We start from the raw sequence: 19419 nt of genomic DNA on the forward strand, positions 1-19419 counted from the left end.
TTGAGCAGACAGGCAGACTCTGAAACACAGTCTTTCATTCTGCTTTGCATTCATTGCTAAATATTGTATATTATTTCATATTGCAGGAAATCCTCAAATCTGTGGAAGGAGACCCCACCTATCCCTGCTGTTGAAAACCTCAAGAGTGAACTGCACTTTAAAAAAGAAAAAAACTTTCACCACTGAGGCCACTTAGAAGCAAACCAATCTGTATTCCAGTGTGGACACTGAATATCTCACCAAGACCACACACTGCTTTATCTACAGAGCATCCCTATAGGATGGACCCACAATGAAGTCCCATATTTCACTCCAGACTTGACTGTTATGGGAAAGTTCTGCCTTTGTACAATATAGTAGTGAGACTTCCCTGTGACACTTTCGTTGGCCTCAGCCTAAAGAGGACTGAACGGGGAAAAAAAGAACTGGTTGAACAGCGATTGCTTTGATTATAAGAAGTATATACCACAAGGGTGCTGGCTCATACTTTGGGAGGATTCACTGGTTCAGTGATCAGATTACATTGACGTCTATACATATACATTTTTGATACCTCATCTTATCTGGGAATTAACTTTTTCTAGTAGCCTGTCTGGATTACCACAGATATGGATTACCAGAATCTCACAGACCCGGTTTACAGCCCTGGAGCTCCTGCAGATACTGGAGCGATGAAGGTGTTCAGTGATATGGTTCACTCATATTTGGACCTGGTGCAGCGAAATGCCTTTCCTCCTGGTAAGTAGATAAACCCACTACACTGCAGGTGCAGAAACCTGACTGGATCTGGTCTGCATTTGGTGTGAACAAGGCCTTACCCTGAAAGAAGACATTCCAGAGTTCTGACTTCCCCCTCATTTTGCTTGTTGGTCAGCTGGCAACTGGTTCAGAAAATATTAAAGCCATGCAACTAGCATTTTCAGATGGAAGTCAACCAGTGGCGACCACCAGGTTTCCTTTAAAAAGACCCTGTCACTGTCACCCATTAAAAAGACCCTATAGGTAAAAACACAGAAGAAATCGAGTTTTGAAATGCTTTCTTGCAGTGTTTTTTCTTTTCCCTAAATTATTTTTTATTCACTTGCAATGTCTCTCTGAACGTGTTGGAAAGATTTGACTAGACGGGAAGAGTCAATTCTATAGCATAGCCCCCTTCCTTCTTGCAGGTCATAACCGTCTCCTCTTCTGGGAGTGCCTAATTTGCTGACCCAGCTCCTCTGCCTATCCCCTCGCCTCCCTAAATAACCTTTCATGTAGCTACTGTGGGAGGAGCACAGGGGAATTGTCTAGAATGTCACCTGAGTGACAGCTCTGAGTCTGCTGGGGCTGTCAAACCCTGAGACTGGCAGCCAGCAGAAGTCTCAGGACTTTTGGATGTCTATACAGGTAAATACCATCCATAAAAGTGCACATCTAATTTTATGGGAATGATTTTGTTGAAATGAATGGTCTGGGGACAGGGTCTCTTCAAGACTATTTCTCATGTTTAAAACAAGCAAAATTAAATGTTGCAGTCTGCAGAAACCAGTCCAAGGCTTGCTTTTATATTGGTTGCTGTGGCCAATACCCCTGCTTTTTTCCTACTTTGTATTACTTCACCACAGACCATTTAATTTAGCCTCCACCCCAGGGGAACAGCAGAATTTGTCAACCCATTCTGAACCAGGGTTCTGTGGATTCCTAGGGTTCTTCCAGAGGTTGATAGGGGTTTCTTTTAGCTGTGTGTCTGATTGACCTCCCACCTGATGGTGCCTGCATAACTCTGGGTCCAGCGCCACTTGGCATAGCCAGCAGCATGATACCAATAATCTTTTTAGCTGTCTGAAAGGGTGGCACTCTTGACCACCATTGATCCCACTGACCAGTGATGTTAGAGGCATTCCCATTGACCACCAATGTAAGGAGCATTTTTCCCACTGACCACCAATGTAAGGAACATTCTTCTCACTGACCACCAATGTAAGTGGCATTCTTTCCATTGACCACCAATGTAAGGAGCATTCTTTTCACTGACCAACAATGTAAGGATCATTCTTCTCACTGACCACCAATGTAAGGAGCCTTCTCCCCACTGACCACCAATGTAAGGAGCATTCTCCCCACTGACCACCAATGTAGGGCACATTCTCCCCACTGAACACCAATATAAGGGTAATTCTTGCCATTGACCACCAATGTGAGAAGCATTCTCCCCATGAGCCCCAATTAATTCATTTTAGCTGGGATTTTCTGAGACCAAAAAAATATTTCAAGGGTTCCTTAGGGGTAAGCAGATTGAGAAAGGTTGGTTTAGCCTCACAACAAAGTCCAAATCCCATTCGAACTGATACGGTCTCAAAACCACAAGGTATATGCGGTGCCCAGGTGACCACACGGATGGCGCCGTGCAAAACACTAATAGTAAATAAAAGTATTTCACCGGCACACACTTGAAGGGTTTTTAAAGTATTGATATGTTTATTCAATACCAGTCTTTGCAGGGAACAAACCTCATTCTGATTGGACAACTGTCAAACAGCTTACAATTGCTTTTTTGAGCATACCTTCTGTCTATTACCAGCTTTAGCTAAGCCTAAATAATTTTGGCTGTGGTTCCATGAAATAAAGGTAGAACTCTTTGTCTGCAATTGCCAAAGATGCATTTGAAGAATAAAGAAAAGAGGATCATTTGAAGGAAAGAATGCCTTGCCAAATGTTAATCATGGTGGTGGATCTGCTATGCTGGGTGGTTCTGTGGTAGCCAATGATGCATGAAATGGATTCTCCAAAGTATCAGCAAATCCGGGAGATTAACGTCCTGCAGTCACTAAAGCCATAAAAAAACGAGCACACAATAGATACAGCCGTTCAATAGATACAACACTTTTGCAATCCTCAGCTCCACCTTGCAGGTGCTCACTCCTCCGGGATCCAACACACCATTCAGCAAAGTTCTGGAGCCCCAACTCATTTCCAAAAGGTAAAATCAACTTTATTGTTCGGCAGTAGCATATATACTCTGCCCAGGATCCTCCCGCTGACATGCTTTGCCCCCTGCTGGGACTTAATTATACAGTATGTGCTTGTGCTGAACAATAAAGTTGATTTTTCTCTTTAGAAATGATGGGTGGCTCCAGAACGTTGCTTTTAAAAAAAAGAAACTGGATTGTCAAACAAGACAGTGATTCCAAACATACTTCAAAATCATCCATTAATTGCTTCAGGCGACCTATTAAAACTACTATTTTGACCAATCGGGGCAAAGTATCAGGTTAGCTTAATAGGCCTACCCTTTGCCAATGACTTACTTTCACCGCCTCTGCAATTTGCTTGTTCTCTCAGCGAATGACCTGCTTCTTCCAGGTTTTGGGGATCATGCAGCTCTTCACTTCTGAGCTGAGGATTGTAGAGGTCTTAAGAGCTGCTTCATCTATTGTGTGTTCGTTTTTTATGGCTTTAGTGACTGCAGGACGTTAATCTCCAGTATTTGCTGATACTTCGGAGAATCCATTTCACGCATCATTGGCTACCTTCCCTTCCTCCCACAATACAAACTTGGCAATCGCCATACCCAAATGCTGTTACTTGGGGGAAGGGACATTAAGCTGTGTGTTATCTCAAACCTAGACCAACCTGGTGGGTAAATGCGGCGACAAGGAAATGTGGGTAAGGTAAGCATGAGCATCGGACGGAATGGGCTATCAAGTGCAACTGTTACCTTACCTTCAATGGGTAAGGTGCAAGTTCAATTTAAAACACATATGTGCCAACAGGTATTTTCTGAACAATAAAACTTTTGCAAGGAAGTTGGGCATCCTTTGTAAAGCTAGAACAGAAACCGTGTTAAGCTGACCATACACTCATTCATCCTTGAAATGGCTGGGAAAAGGGGAAATCCCCCCCATCCATGCTGTATAGTGTGGATGGGGGATGCTCCCTTGCCAGCTATTCTGGTAGCTGGCGCCCCCTGCTGTCCGATCATACAAACAGTGACTGAAGCTGATTGGCTGTATGGCCCACAACGTTTGGCCCACTCCTTTGACAAACGTTGATTAAACAATCAACTGTTGTTGAATAGAAGGACACCGACAGGCCCACACACTGCTCTAATTGCGTCTGGCTACAGTTCCTGGATGAAGTGGTGTCCCCTTGTTCTAACCAACAGGCTTTTCCAAACGTTTGGTTAAATGCACATTTATTTATAACAAGATCTCAGAATCGAACCCCTCTACAGTTCATTAGGATAAAGCATGTATGTGATCATTACATGATATGGAGCTTACAACAAAGTAATGGCACAAACTTGTCTAAAACCACAAGGAAATGTTGAGCAAGATTTTACCGGAATGTAGAATGATATATAAGATAAGGCAAACATTGGGCAGGGCAGGAAAAGCATCAGATAACAAGGAACAGAATTATGTACGTGTTGTGTGTTTTTAGGAACGACCTTCTGTGTTATATTACTGGAATGTTTTATAGTTTTATTATTGTAGGTCAACGCAGAAACATTTTGCTTTGAGGAAAGATTAGAAGCCCTGTCTGGTTTTTACTGCTCTCAGGGGATCCTTTAGAATTTCCCTCACTTCCTGTTTTGCTGAAATCAGCTTCACGAGATAGGAAATTAGGGAAAATCTGCAACAGGGATGCCAACAGAAATAAAAATCTGGCCAGGGTTTTAGCTTTCCCCAATATGTGTTTATTTATTTTTTTTCTGCCTGTATTGCTGCTGGAGAGTTCTCCTCACTTCTCCAACACTAAAATGTTGTTAAAGGGAAAGGAAGTCCTGCTGACAGGATGGGAGAGGAGGGGGTTGGGGTCATTTTGAATATTACAATAAAAATACATTTTTAATAGGGCTGGTAATGATAAAAATGTTCCTGTTCGATTAATCTAAATTACAACGTCACCGGATCGCTGACCGGACTCCGGAAGCCGGCACAGAGTGTTTTCATTAGCGATCAAAATAATTTTAATCGATCAAAAAGTTTAACGATTAATCGAGAAATTAATCTTTAATGTAGTCACATACGGGGGTGCCCCTAGCTTTTTGCCACCTGAGGCCAGGTGTGGGGTGCTGGACGTTCAGAAGGAGTGGTGGTGGTGCAGGCTAATATGTAAGTGTATGTGTGTGTGTGGGGGGGGGGGGGGGGGGGGGGGGAGGGGGGGGAAAAAAAATCTCTTTGGCTCTGCCCGGCGTCGCGCCCAGCGCACTGACATCACTGGTGGCCAAGAGCTGAGTGGGGCGCCGACCAGAGCGCCCAAGGTTGCTAAGAACTGTACAGGGAGGTGTGTATGGCCCTTACACATTTCTCCGCCTGGCTTTTAGCAACCTGGGACACTGGCCAGAAAGGGGGCGGCAGGCACACTGCAAACATTGTACCGCAGAGCGGCCATGCCCCCCTCCCACATGACCCGAAGAGAGGCCACCTGAAGCAAAAGCTTCAGGCTGCCTCATTATAAGGATGGCCCTGTTGACATAGTTTAAAGGGAAACGATAAGGGCCCATACACACTACAGTAATGCACTGCGGCACATGTGTTTTGTGCATTGATGGACGGTTTGGTGCAATGCGTTAGCGGCACTGCAACACACCACGAGACAGACGGCACCTATTGTTTGTGTGCGCTGAGGTGCATTGCAGTTTAGCCAAATAAAAATAGGTGCTGTCTGTCTCGTGATTTGTTGCACACATTGAGGTACCATCTATTGCATATGGCACCCCATTACACCTTCCCAATGCACATGTGTTGCAGGTGTATGTTTGCACTCCTCCCAGTGACTTCTATATAATACAGAATGATAAAAAAAAAAAAAAGCAGGGAGAGCTGTACTCTTAAAGGAGAACTATGAGCTGAGTGATTTCCACTCACCTCATAGTTCTAGCCGACCTGTGACAATGAGACTGATCACAGGTCGGCTCAGTAGATCGGGAGGTGAGCGAACACATACCGGGTTCCGGGCTGAATTCCCCTCTCCCCGCTCCGATCTGCCAGCGCTGGGCAGAGCCAGCTGTCACTCACGCAGCTGGGCGGATCCCGACGTCCATGTCGGGATCCGCTCCGGCGTCTCAGTATACCGCGAGTCGTAGTTCTCCTTTAATATCTTCTTTGGCTTTACAATGCTGGGATTGCACCCCTGAGGTCTCGGAGTGTCATTACAATCTGTAGCAGAAACTGAAATAGGGTTTGGGCGACCTTTTTAAGACCTTCAAATATTTTCTCACGTACGTTAGAGAAAGTGGAATGACAAAATATCATCTTTCAGCACTGAAATAACTATAAGAAGGGCAGCGAACATTTGATCCAGAGCTGGAGGCTGTTGTTGCAGTGGCTGGAAGTATTTGGTTAGGATCTTGGCAGTGTCTGTCGCCGCTGTAGATTGCAACTCATGCGTCTTGTTTCCATGGACCCTGCTCTCTGCCGAGTCCTGTTTTGCATGCAAATATGACCATTTGGCTGGAAAGTGGTAAGCAGGGCTGGCTGAGTGGAGATTTTTACATTTGCCTGAGGTTTTTCCTACAGCAAATTCCTTACAAATCTGATGTGTTCAAATGGCATAAAAAGTTTAAAGTGTGCGTCCATCTTTCTTTATCCTACAGAGGTCCCCAATATGCACATGCCAGCTTCTAGATCTAAAGTCAGAGATGTGGCTTTCCCCCCTAAGGCCCCGTTCACACTGAGCAGTTTATCGCGCGATTTCCGCGCGATGTCGCTCTTTTTAACTTGTCCAATGCATTTCAATGGAGCTGTTCACATCTCACAGCTCAATGTCGCCTGTAGCTCGTCGCTCAAGCTTGTCGCTGGCACATGACCCTTTTTTTCCATGGATGTCGCATTACCGGCGATATTGCACGACATCGCTCTACACAAGGGTCACTTTTGCACTGCAAAATGGAAGGAAAGAATGATGTTACATCAAGATCGCTGTTGATTGGTTACAGCCCAATGTAGCAGAGAGAAGGACCACAGCTATGACCTCATAGCCGGAAGATGACATCTGTCAACTGATTAAAATCTTTTTGTTTAGAGTTCAAAGTTCTTCTTAAAGCCCAACTGTACCCTTGTCCCCTGCCAGCACACTGTACACAAGGCCCCTTGTAGAAGAACATTTAACATTTTCAGACAACCATGGCCCTAAAAGAACAGTTGGAATGAGTGACATGGGTGAATCAACACCGAAACCTAACTGATGACTCAATTTTTATGGCATGATTACTCTTCATTTCTGTCATTGACAACAATGATACAATGGTCTCCATCATTTTTATGGTCTAACAACTGTTGCAACTTCTGATGAGGATTTTGATGTCTACAGCCACCTCTACGTTATAGAGGTTGCATGCCTAAGGCTGCTTTGGCAACCTGTCATTGGGGTATGGAGTTTGTAGAGAACCATTTTACAATTTTAGACGACCATGACGCTTTGAAAGATATACTCATGTGGAAACTGGTGGGAAAGAACAGTTGGAATGAGTGGCATAGAAACTTTGATGACTTTGTGTGGCATGGTCACTCATCATTTCTGTCAGTGACAACAATGGTACAGTGGTCTACACCATTGTTATGGTCCAACAGTTGTTGCTTATATTGCTTTTGACACTTCTAGGTACTATAGAAGTTGGATGTGTATGGCTGCCTCAACATCCCATCATTGGGGAATGGGAAAGGCTCTGGAGTAGTCCTGGAGGCGATTATGTGAAGGTGCCCAGACGGATATAGAGAGCAGATCTTGGCAGGGGCGAAGATAATTTTTCTTGGTAGAGCAACATTTAAAATTTTCAGATGACCATTGCACTTTCCAAGACATACTCATGTGAACACTGGTGGCAAAGAACAGTTGGGATGAGTGACATGGATGAATGAAGACCTCACCATTTCTGTCAGTGACAACAATGATACAATGATCTACATAATTATGAATAATTGTTGCATCTTATAATAATGGTTTTGACATGTCTGTGGCCACTTCTACGACCTATAAAGGTTGGATGTCTATGGCTGCTGTGACAACCTATCGTTTTTTAAACTGATATACATTTTCAATGTATAGAGCCTGCCTGCAACAGGCTATCCTCTGATAATGGCCAGTCTCCCAGATACTCCCTTTTCTTCCATAGACTACTGCCGGATTTCTCAGTCTCGTTCACCTATTAGTCTTCTGCTTGTCAGTAAAAGCAAATATTACAACAAAACGGCTGTTTATCAGAGTTTCCTGTGTAAATCGAAAAGGAGCAGTGCAAACAGAATGTGATTGATGTGAAAAATACAGTTCCCTAAATATTTTTGCTGCGTACAATGATGTATTGTACAAGTAATGTATGCGAGCTTACATTTTAACTGGGATGAGAAGTAATACAAAAGCTTATAGCTGTTAGGGGATGAGTTGATGGAAAAAGCCACAGTTCAGTTTTTAGGTAGAGGTGGGATAGACTTCCCTGAAGAGGTGAGTTTTTTAGGGGTTACCTAAAGACAGACACAGTAGAAGATAGTTGGGAGAGATTGGTGTAGGGAGCTCCAGAGGATGGGAGAGACTTGGGAGAAGTCCTGGAGGCATGCATGGGAAGAGGTGATGAGGGAGCTGGAAAGCAGGAGGTCTTGGCAGGAGTGAAGTGGATGGTTAGGGTGATATTTTGAGATGAGGTTGGTGATGTAGTTCAGGGCAGAGTTGTGGATGGATTTATATGGTGTTGTTATATCTTTGAATATTATTCGCTGGGCGAGGGGAAGCCAGTGAAGGGATTCAGAATATATACACATCCTGTATGTAAATAATTATAACAGAGGCAATCAATAGCCTCAGGTCTGTAATTATAAGGGGCTAAGAGCTTCATTGCTTTAATATCAACTTTACAAAGAGTAGAACAAAGTCGGAGAGTTAGATTATATTTCTATATGCGAGTTAAATGTTTAATTCATTGATGATGAAATTAAATTTAACATGTGCTGCACCCACCACGAGGGGGTCCCGCCATCCCTGTGCTTAGTTCCTGGGTCTGTATACCCAGCTACTGTGCTTCCTGATTGGCTAGAAGCCGGCTTCCTGCTTTTTGGCTGGCTTGATGCTGATTGGCTGGGAAGCTACCTGGCCAATCAGCGTCAAGCCGGCCAAACAGCATGGAGGCGGCTTACTGGGCAATCAAGAAGCCAGGCAGCGTGTCATTACCCGCCGCCCACCCTCTTGATTGCCCGGGAAGCCAGCTCCATGCTAGCGGAAGTACTGGTATCGGTATCGTCGAGTAACTGAAGATAAACATCAGTACTCGTACTCGACACCGAAAAACAGTTGGTTGCATTCCTAGTTTCGACAATCGCAATACTAAATCACCAAATTTCGTTGATTGACAGCACGGATTTTTGTTTGCGCATGTGGCAGTGTTCATGGTGGGATTTTTTTGTACGAAAACGCCACTAATCCATCGATTTTTTTATTTTATTTATTTTTTTTTTTTTTCGTACGATTCCCAAAAAGTTTTCCAGTCTCACCCTTTCAGAAAATTCAGCTGGGGGACAGTAAAAAAAATCGCTGGGCTCCCATCAACTGATCGATTATCGTTCGAAAGACCATTCGTGGACGATTACCGAGCGATAATTGATAGGTGTACGGGCACCATTAGCCGCGTGTGCTGTGATATCCGTAAAACGCTTGTTGGAAGATGACATATAACAGGTGTTCTGGAGTAGCAGATGGACTCTAGATCCACCATAACTGGGTTTGTTAGTATTTTGCGGTAATCATTGTGATCTTTTACACAATTATTTTACTTTTTGCAGCTTTCCTCGGGCCACTCCTGAAATCACAGCAAGTATTTGAATATAAAGAAGTAAGTCTATTGCTATTATATTATTAATAAGAGTCAGACTAATAAAATGTAATATATATAAATATATAAAGTTGTGTGTTTTTGATTGAGTAAACCTTTTGAATTACTACAGGGTGGCTAGACTATGGACATTCCAACCCTTCCAGATTCTTAAAGGAGAACTATGGGGTCAGTGTTTTATCCCCATAGTTCTCCTAAGGGTCACGGGAGGACATAACATATACTAGCGTCTTCACGTGACCCAAAGCTCAGTATATCGCGAGCTACAGCTCACGATATACTGAGACCGTCGCAGCCACGACGGATCCCGACAATGCTGTCGAGATTCCCTCAGGTGCACGTGAATGACAGCTGGCTCTGCCTATCTAGAGGCAGAGCCAGCTGTGCCCGCCCCCTCCCCCGTCCGTTCCACCAGTCAGCGCTGGATGATCGGAGCGGGGAGGGGGGGAATCCCTGCAGGGAGCCGTGAGTGACAGTCACCGCTCTCTGCAGGGAGATGATCGAGAAGTGAGCACGCGAGGGTATGTGTTCGCTCACTTCCCGATCTATTGATCCGACGTGTGACAGTTTCATTGTCACACGTCAGCTCGAACTATGAGGCTGAGGGATTTTCACTCGCCTCATAGTTCTCCTTTTAACAAGCAAGTGATAAACTTTAAAACAAGTCATCACTGATCTCTGTAGTTAGAGGCAGTGAGCCAATTACAGGAGCAGGCGGGTAGTGCGATTGGTTAAAGCTCAGCACCTCCTTGTTCCCTTCACCGAGGAGCATGTACTTGTAGGCAGTTGGTGGCCAATGGGGTGGTCATACCAGTACAGTAGATGCTAATGGGGCAGCTTCTCTGTGCCCATTGCAATCCCTATCAATGTACATCAAAGGGATTGGGTTGACAAGGCTGCTACCTTGCCTAGGGCCCCATTCTGCCTTTAAGTGTATGTAAATCCCAACATATAACTTTTCTATTAAATATACCCTTAAAAGTGTTCTGGTATATGAATGCAAAAAACGACCCATCAATTGTGTCAGAAATGTTCCCTGTAAGGAGTTTTGCATGTGACCATTGACAGATGTGTAGGTTGTAGATGCGGCTGGGCCCCACTTTCCGCTGCCCTGCACTGGTTATAATCCCATCCAGACCCAGGGGAGAAGAAAGTTGGTATCTCCTGCCCTGCTCCCATTGTTGTAGGAAAGTGTTGGATGGTCACAGGAAATATTGGCTTCCCCCGGACTTCTCACATGCAGCGTTTCTCTCTGTAATTCTTTATTTATACAGCACAGTGTGTTTATGGGAGAGTGAAAAATACACAGAGGGCTTTGTGAAAATTCAAACTCCTGTGACTTCCTCTAGTCTCTGTAACACGGGGGGCTTCATTCACATGGGCATTGAGATAGGAGATTTCTGAATGTTTGTAAATGCATGTCATGATTTTAAAATAGTCTGACTTATTTCTGATTGTTGTATTAGCATTTTATCCCTGGCTGAGACCTCTATGCATGGCCTGTATAAGAAGATATAATCACTTGTGTAGCGCAAGAATAGTTTGAAACGTATAGGTTTGGCCAACACGTTGACTTCAAAGACGCTCTACGGATGGCTCCCATTGTCTCCAGGTGCAGATACTTCCTTCTTCACATCTGCGTCTGTCATTGTAAATGGTGTTCAGCCTCAGGAGTTCATTGTTTGAGCTGTAAACATGCAGATGTATGTTAGATAAGGTATCCTGCCTGCACTGTTCACGGCCGATCGCAAGTGGGAAATGCCCACAATGATTGTGTGTTCATTCTCTTCCTTGTCTACGTATAACCACCTACTTCCAGTAGTCTGGCCTTACACATGGCAGTGTCAGCCACTTTCCATCGAGATAGAATTGAAATCCCGAGCAATAGGTGCTTTACATCCGTCAAGGATTAAGGCTTTTCAATAACCTGTTAATTGATAGCCCAGATCAATTGATCTAATTCTGGTGATCGATCCAACTCATGGTTGGTAGATTGCTTGCTTTCAGGCAACTACTTTCAATTGAATGTTCAAATCAAAGTTGATTGAGAGTGGTTGAAGAGGCCTAAAAGTTGCCACATGTATGGCCAGCTTTAGTCTCATAGTCAATGGCGGTCACGTGGCCTCACTGACCAATGACCGCTCGTTGGCAGCCACATGACCACCATTGCTGACCAATGACCACTCATGAGTGGCCACATGCCACCATTGTTGACCAATGACAGCTCATGAGTGACCACATGACTACCATTGCTGACCAATGACTTCTCATGAGTGGTAACATGACTACCATTGCTGACCAATGACCGCTCATTCTGGACTGGACACGGTCCTGGAAGAAGACTCAAAAGAAATTCTCATTAGTCAACATTCCACGTGACCACCTTAACCAATGACTGTTCGGGGGGGGGTTAGGTAGGGAAGGTGTTGCAAGTAATTGTTTTTGAAAAGGTGAACTAAACCTTTAAATCAGGGGTGGGTACGCTCTGGCCCTCCAGCTGTGGTGCAACCACAATTCCTATAAGGCATTGCAAGACTTTGACAGCCACAGGCATGACTCCAAGAGGCAGATGCATGATGGGATTTGTAGGTTCACCACAGCGGGAGGGCCAGAGTTTGCCTACCCCTGCTTCAAAATGATCCCGTTTGGGTGGGCTGATCCTTTAAATCAGTGGTTCTCAACCTGTGTAACCTCGGGACCCACATTTTCCTTGGTCATTAAGTCGTGACCCAAAAATGATTCATTTCTGAGACATTTTCATTTATTACACAAAACAACTTGTGCACTATTCAGCAACGTATATATATGCACATTTTAAACAGTATTGGGGGCATGGAATTGTATTGTGGGTGGTATGTGGGGGTTTGGAGCTTTAGTAGGGAGTAGGGGCAGTATTGCAGGCAGGGACGTCACAAGGGATGTGTGGCCCTCACAGATACCATCAGAGGGGGTGGCACCGTAATGACTGACAGGAGCCAGATGCAGTCCCTTTATCAGGCATAACAATGTGACACATGGTCACATTTTTGGTTACATATACAAAATGCAGTTACATCGAGTAAATAGATACCAAACATGTCAAGTGTTAAAATTGCATGCACCTCAGCAATGGCGAAAAACTATGCTTCACAACATTGTCCATAGGTGACGTTTTAAAAGCCTGTACAGGTCATCAGTTTAGCGTTAACCATTAATTATGGCCCGAGAATTGTTGCTCTCACTCCAACGTTTGCGGTGATACCTAACATGTTTGGTGCATACACATGAATGCCCCACACACGCATGTTTATTCTCATCCAAATGGTGGGGTTGGTTTTCATTTTTAAATGTTTATTTTATTATTTTTTATGACTTTAATTTTTTCCCCTTAAATAATGCGCCGGCCGAAAGTGAGAAAATAGTCCCTTCTCTCCCGGGGCCATACCACTTTATCTCGGGGAGCCCGGGGGGAGGCCGGGAGAGAGGGGACAGTTTTACATTATGGAGTTCTCACAAGCTGTACTACAAATTCCCCTCTCTATTTCGCTCTACTGCAGATGGGCCGCTCCATGAAGAAATGACACCGCGACCCACTGCATAAGGTGTCGCGACCCACTTTTGGGTCGCGACCCACGAGTTGAGAACCACTGCTTTAAATGGTTCTACCAAATTGATATATCTGGAAGGCGTATATTTGGGCGATCAGAATATATAAATGGTGTAAGATTCAACAACCAGATTTACTATAGACGTGACTAAGAGTTATAGAGCTGCAGTAAAAGAAAAGGGTGAATAAAGATTATCTGACAATAGTCTCAATTCACAAAGCTAACACACCAGGAGAAGGATGTATATTTTGGAAAATTTACAATAACATCACTGAAATTTGAAAAATTGCAGTCACATGGCTGAGAATAAAGATCCCTATCCTTGTGTTAGAACTTTGTGAATTGAGCCTTTGAGGAACGCTAATGTGATGCCAGCAGGGAATGGGAGGTATAAGCCCTGGCAGAAGCAGACCACTGACTTGTCAAGTGAAAGGTCTTTAATTGTCCCGTTCTTTTCCAGGTACTGATGTATGAAATCGGCTATCTGGTGGCCCTCGCCATCGGCGTGGTCTTCATCATCCTGATGCCGCTGGTGGGCCTGTTCTTCGCGTGCTGCCGCTGCTGCGGGAACTGCGGTGGGAAGATGTACCAGAAGCAGACCAAGAAAATGGACTGCAAGAGACGCTTCACATACTTCTTCCTGCTGATCATCACTCTCACCATCCTGTGAGTACCCACCCCAGGGCGAGATTAACATAGGGGCTACTGGAGCAGCAGCTCCAAGCCCACCAAGGAAAATGGGCTCGGCCGGCCTGGATCGCCTCAAAATGCCAGATGGCAATCTGGGCCGGTCGGTCTGAACACAATCAGGCAGAGGCGGCCGTGGCTCTCTAATCAGGCATATAAGGGGGCGGCCGCTTGCTTGGGGCCCCGCCTCTGGCGCTTCCCGTCCGACAGCACCAAGCCCATGATCAGTGGCGTCAAAAGGGGGTGCGGCCCGCACCCAGGTGACACCATTCCAGGGGTGACACCAAAATGACTGACAGTGATTTTGGTGTCACCCCCTCTAAAAAGTCGGGCACTCGGTCGTGGATCGTCAGCTAATAACTAGGTTTACAAAGCCGTTTGGCGCGCACAATGTGGATTTATATCCTTTGTGGCTATTGAGGAATATATTTGAAATGAAATATGTTGTGCCCGGAGTTCAGCTTTAATGTACTTACACTGCCTGCATTTGTATCCTTTTATATCTTGAGTTTAGCTTTAATTACAATGAAGAATGTTGTGTTTGCGTGTATTGTTTCCCATGCATGCGTTACCTGTGCTCCAAGAATGCTGCTGGTGATGGTTCAGATTCCCGTTCGTGCCAACAATTCTAACCTGAGATTTGTATCCAAAACAAAGCCGTCATGTCATTGTCTCTGAAGGTTTCTGGGTTGTTATTATTAGAGAGCAAAACAATGAATTCTGTATCTTCGGCTCCCCTGTGATGTATCATCTGTTCCTGGATAGGTGTCAGGTGTCCACATGCTCTTGACCATATCGTTGGGATGGTCAGGTGTCCACATGCTTTTGGCCATATCGTTAAGAAGGTCAGGTGTCCTCATGCTTTTAGCCATATAGTTGGGATGGTCAGGTATCCACATGCTCTTGCCCATATAGTTGGGATGGTCAGGTGTCCACATGCTTTTGGCCGTATAGTTGGGATGGTCAGGTGTCCACATGCTTTTGGCCATATAGTTTGGATGGTCAGGTGTCCACATGCTCTTGCCCATATAGTTGGGATGGTCAGGTGTCCACATGCTCTTGCCCGTATACAGGGCCGGCCTTAGGGGTGTGCGACCAGTGCGCCATGACAACAAGGGCGCCGTGCGGCCGACACAGCTCGTCCTGGGGGCAGCTTCTCTCCCCCTCACCGCTGGCTATCTGATATGACAGCGCTCCCTCGTCCACTCCCCCATGAGTGTTTCCCATTCATTCAGTGCTGAGGCTGAGGGTGTCTATTTACCCGACGTGACCCCGCTTTTTATATTTTACCAAAAATATGGGTAATAATCATTGTTTCCTAACATAATGGGGGTAAAAACTTTTTTTCCCAAAAAATTTCAATAATTTTTCCTTAATATAGTAAAAAATAAAAACCCGTAGTGGTGATTAAATACCACCAAAAGAAAGCTCTTTTATATTGTGCTACAAGTTTTACACCTTTTAAATAAAAGTTGTATTTTTATCATACTTTTTAATGTTTCTTTGCGGCTTAACAACATTGGAGTCTTTGAATGGTGCAGATATTGGGGGAAATGGGTGTGGTTACTGAGGGTGTGGCCACTAAAGGGTGTGGTCACTGAGGGGCGCTGTAAAGCTTTCTCGCACAGGGCGCCGAAAGGCCTAATCCACATACTTTTGGCCGTATAGTTGGGATGGTCAGGTGTCCACATACTTTTGGCCGTCTAGTTGGAATGGTCAGATGTCCACATACTTTTGTCCGTATATTTGGGATGGTCAGGTGTCCACATGCTCTTGGCCATATAGCGTATGTATATGCTGCTGTAGAAAATGGATTAAAACAATCCTGATTCTTAGTCCAGCATGGCCAAAATACAGGTTACCGCTGTTGCTTCAATGTCCCCCGAAGAACTCCTTTCCACTTTCCCCACTTCCCTTAGACCTCAGACTTTATTCACTGATTCTTGTTCTCTCTTTGCAGGGCCGGCGACATCTGTGCGTTTTATAGCAACAGCAAAGTAGACAATGCAATAAATAACAGCTTCACCACCTTCGACAATACCCTGAATAACATGAAGACCTACATCAATACTGTGCCGAAGGTAAGACCAGATCAGCTCATCACATGTGGTTCTACGAGCCATCCACATCCACCACAACTAGTAAGGTGCAGACTTAGAGGAAAACTCCATTTTGAAGCTAATTGTTGGGGATCCTAATATGAAAATATCAGGTTATGTGTACTATTATTATTATACAGGATTTATATAGTGCCAAAAATGTCCTCAGCAATTTACAAAATAGTGGAGACAGTACAGTTACAATACAATTTACAGTACAATACAGTTTCAGAACAATAGGGTTGGGAGTACTATGTAATCCTTTTTTTTATTCTGAGGGGCTAAAATACCTTTATTGAAAGCTACATCAGTACTACTGTATTCTGGTTGAATCCAGTATTATTGTAGTAGGCCGTACTACAGCAGGTTAGGGTGCAGATGGGTCAATTTTTGTCTTAGATTTACATGCAGTGGGTATCTGTGCATGGAAAGGAGGCTCTCAGGTCCTGGTCTCTTTTATGGAACTGAGACCAGCTTGTTACCCAGAGAGCAGGTGTCTGAACTTCTGTGGAGTGAGTGATCACAGTCTCTGCAAGAGCCTGCTGCTAGTCAATGTTTTTGTGAGGAAGGGGTGATCTTTGGCACATAACGAAGCCATTGGTTCTGGTTGAGGCTGCACTTACTCCAAACCCCTACATTCTGCATTACATACTACTGATCTCTGAACTCTGCGTAACTTAACTCTCTCCCCTGCACTCTGCATTACATACTGCTGACCTCTGCACTCTGCATTACTCACTTCTAGCCCTTGCACACTGCATTACTTATTACTCCATTACCCTGCACTCCGTGTTACGTGCTATTAACCTTTGCACTGTGTGTAACTTACTCCTGACCCCTGCACTCTGCCTTATTCACTCCTGCCCCAGCATCTGTGTTACTTACTGCTGACTCTTGCACTGCGTGTTACATACTACTAACCCCTTCACTCTGCATTACTTACTCCTGACCCCTGCACTCTGCATTACTTCTGACCCTTGCATTCTGCATTACATACTACTGCACTCATTACTTACTCCTGACCCCTGCACTCTGCATTACTTCTGACCCCTGCATTCTGCATTACATACTACTGCACTCATTACTTACTCCTGACCCCTGCACTCTGCATTACTTCTGACCCCTGCATTCTGCATTACATACTACTGCACTCATTACTTACTCCTGACCCTTGCACTCTGCATTACATACTACTGCACTCCTCACTCCTGACCCTTGCACTCTGCTTTACATACTACTGCACTCATTACTTCTGACCCCTGCACTCTGCATTACATACTACTGAACTCTGCAGTACTTACTCCTGACCACTACATTCTGCATTACATACTACTGCACTCCTCATTACTTACTCCTGACCCCTGCACTCTGCATTACATGCTACTGAACTCTGCAATACTTACTCCTGACCCTTGCACACTGCAGTACTTATTCCTGCATTACCCCTGCACTTGCTATTGACCTTTGCACTGTGTGTACCTTACTCCTGACCCCTGCACCCTGCCTTACTTACTCCTACCCCTGCATCTGTGTTACTTACTGCTGACTCTTGCACTGTGTGTCCCTGCACTCTGCCTTACTTACTCCTGCCCCTGCTCTTTATGTTACTACTGACCATGGCGTAACTTACTCCTGACCCCTGCACTGTTCATTACTTACAGTACTCCTGACCTCTGCATTCTGTGTTACTTACTATTGACCTTTGAACTCTTCAAGCCTTCTTTACTTTTTAAATGTGGCCTTAGTAGGTTCTCTTCATAGAAAATGAAAAGCACACTGCACCCCGGTGATGTTTGGTCTCTTCCATCTTCTGGTAGATCTCCACCCCCCCCTCCCTCCAGGGTTGCTAGCCCCTGATTTCAGTGTACAGAGGTTGAGGATCAGATCGGGAAGCCGGCCGTTATCTGACATTACATAATAAGGAGGAAACGCAACTTGATCTTTGTATTGACCAACACTCCATAAATGAATGTACTCAAAAGCAAGCTGGATTGAAATTGGAGACTTTACAAAGACTTCCTAATCCCTGACTGTTTTCTTGCCTCCCAATTATAACACTTTGTTCGGCTGGAATGATGCTGATTGGCCAAGAAACTGGCTTCCCAGCCAATCAGCATGGAGCCAGCTTCCCAGGCAATTCCTGATTGCCCGGGAGGCCAGCTCCATGTTCCCCTACGGCACTGCCAGTCAGAGGCAATCTTCCTTTTTGAAGTTCCGGTATCGGGGAAGGTATCTGAGCATTTGGGCGAGTACTCGCCTGAATACTCGGTATTGGCACTGATACTAGTAACGGTATCGGTGCACCCCTAGTGACAACGGTGGACCATGCCTAACCAATGTGTGTTGACACAGCCACTTGTGTTCTCCACCAGGGGTGCATGTGGCAGGGCGACAGTGCTGGAGCACAGTAAGGAGACTGTTGTCACCCCATAACAGAAAGTGCCTGACTAAGGACCTTTATGGCAGGATCACCAGATTTTATTTACTGAAAGGCGCATACTAAAAAAGATTGCAAACCCCACTACATGGCGCTCATCTTCTGAACCACCCTCCTAAGTGATAGTCCCCCTGTAGGATGTGTGCCCTGTCCCAGGGTGATGATGTGAGCCGTGCTGTAAGTCTAGGTATGGGATACCAGTAATAGAGTAACTTTGTATGCTTGGTTTGGAACCTGCACCCATACGAGCAATGTTCCTCGTTGATCTGGTATTGTTACTGTTCTGACAATTAGTATATTTCTTGGATACCTCAATAAATATGTATTTGGAAAATAAAAAAACACTTTGAAATTACATGAACAAGTAACGCTTACATGAGATTTTAGTGGTTGGGGTTAGATCCACTTTATATGTAAAGTGCAGTATCTAAACCCAAGTAGAGAGATTTAATATATTGCAGCTTACGGTTCCTTAGACATAGCGGCTGCATTAGTTTTCCTTTTTTCAGGCTAAGTACATTTTCTGCAAGTACAGAAGATACAGGTTGATCCTGCCAGAAATCCAGGACCCTTGTAACTTCCTGTGCACTGAACTGAAATCTTAAACAATGTTATCAGGCTTCCGAGATATCTTGTGTACACTACGAAACAATTCCCCTGCATGTTATGGAGATGAGCAGCGAGGGAGGTTTTGTTGTCCAAATCAGGAGCAAGCAGCTTTTCTCAGCTAGGGCACTATGGCTCCCAGGGGTTCCTTCTGGCTTTGTCAGGGTGCCTTCAAATTTTTGCAAAAAGGGGGGGGGGGGG

The 19419-nt window shown here is 44.8% G+C and overlaps 1 protein-coding gene across 1 annotated transcript in view; it reads left to right on the forward strand.

Moving 5' to 3' along the window:
• Positions 1-556: 556 nt before the first annotated feature.
• LOC108784374 (prominin-1-A-like) overlaps positions 557-19419 on the forward strand; it is a 50807-nt gene continuing 31944 nt past the window's right edge. Inside the window, exons 1-4 of the mRNA XM_018553171.1 lie at positions 557-738; positions 9753-9802; positions 13850-14055; positions 16037-16157. Coding sequence (XP_018408673.1) covers positions 609-738; positions 9753-9802; positions 13850-14055; positions 16037-16157 — 507 coding nt within the window. The 5' untranslated portion in view covers positions 557-608. The remainder of the gene's footprint in view (positions 739-9752; positions 9803-13849; positions 14056-16036; positions 16158-19419) is intronic.

Source organism: Nanorana parkeri, unplaced genomic scaffold (assembly GCF_000935625.1).
Source record: "Nanorana parkeri isolate BGI_ZX_2015 unplaced genomic scaffold, ASM93562v1 scaffold113, whole genome shotgun sequence".
Taxonomy (NCBI): Eukaryota; Metazoa; Chordata; class Amphibia; order Anura; family Dicroglossidae; genus Nanorana; species Nanorana parkeri.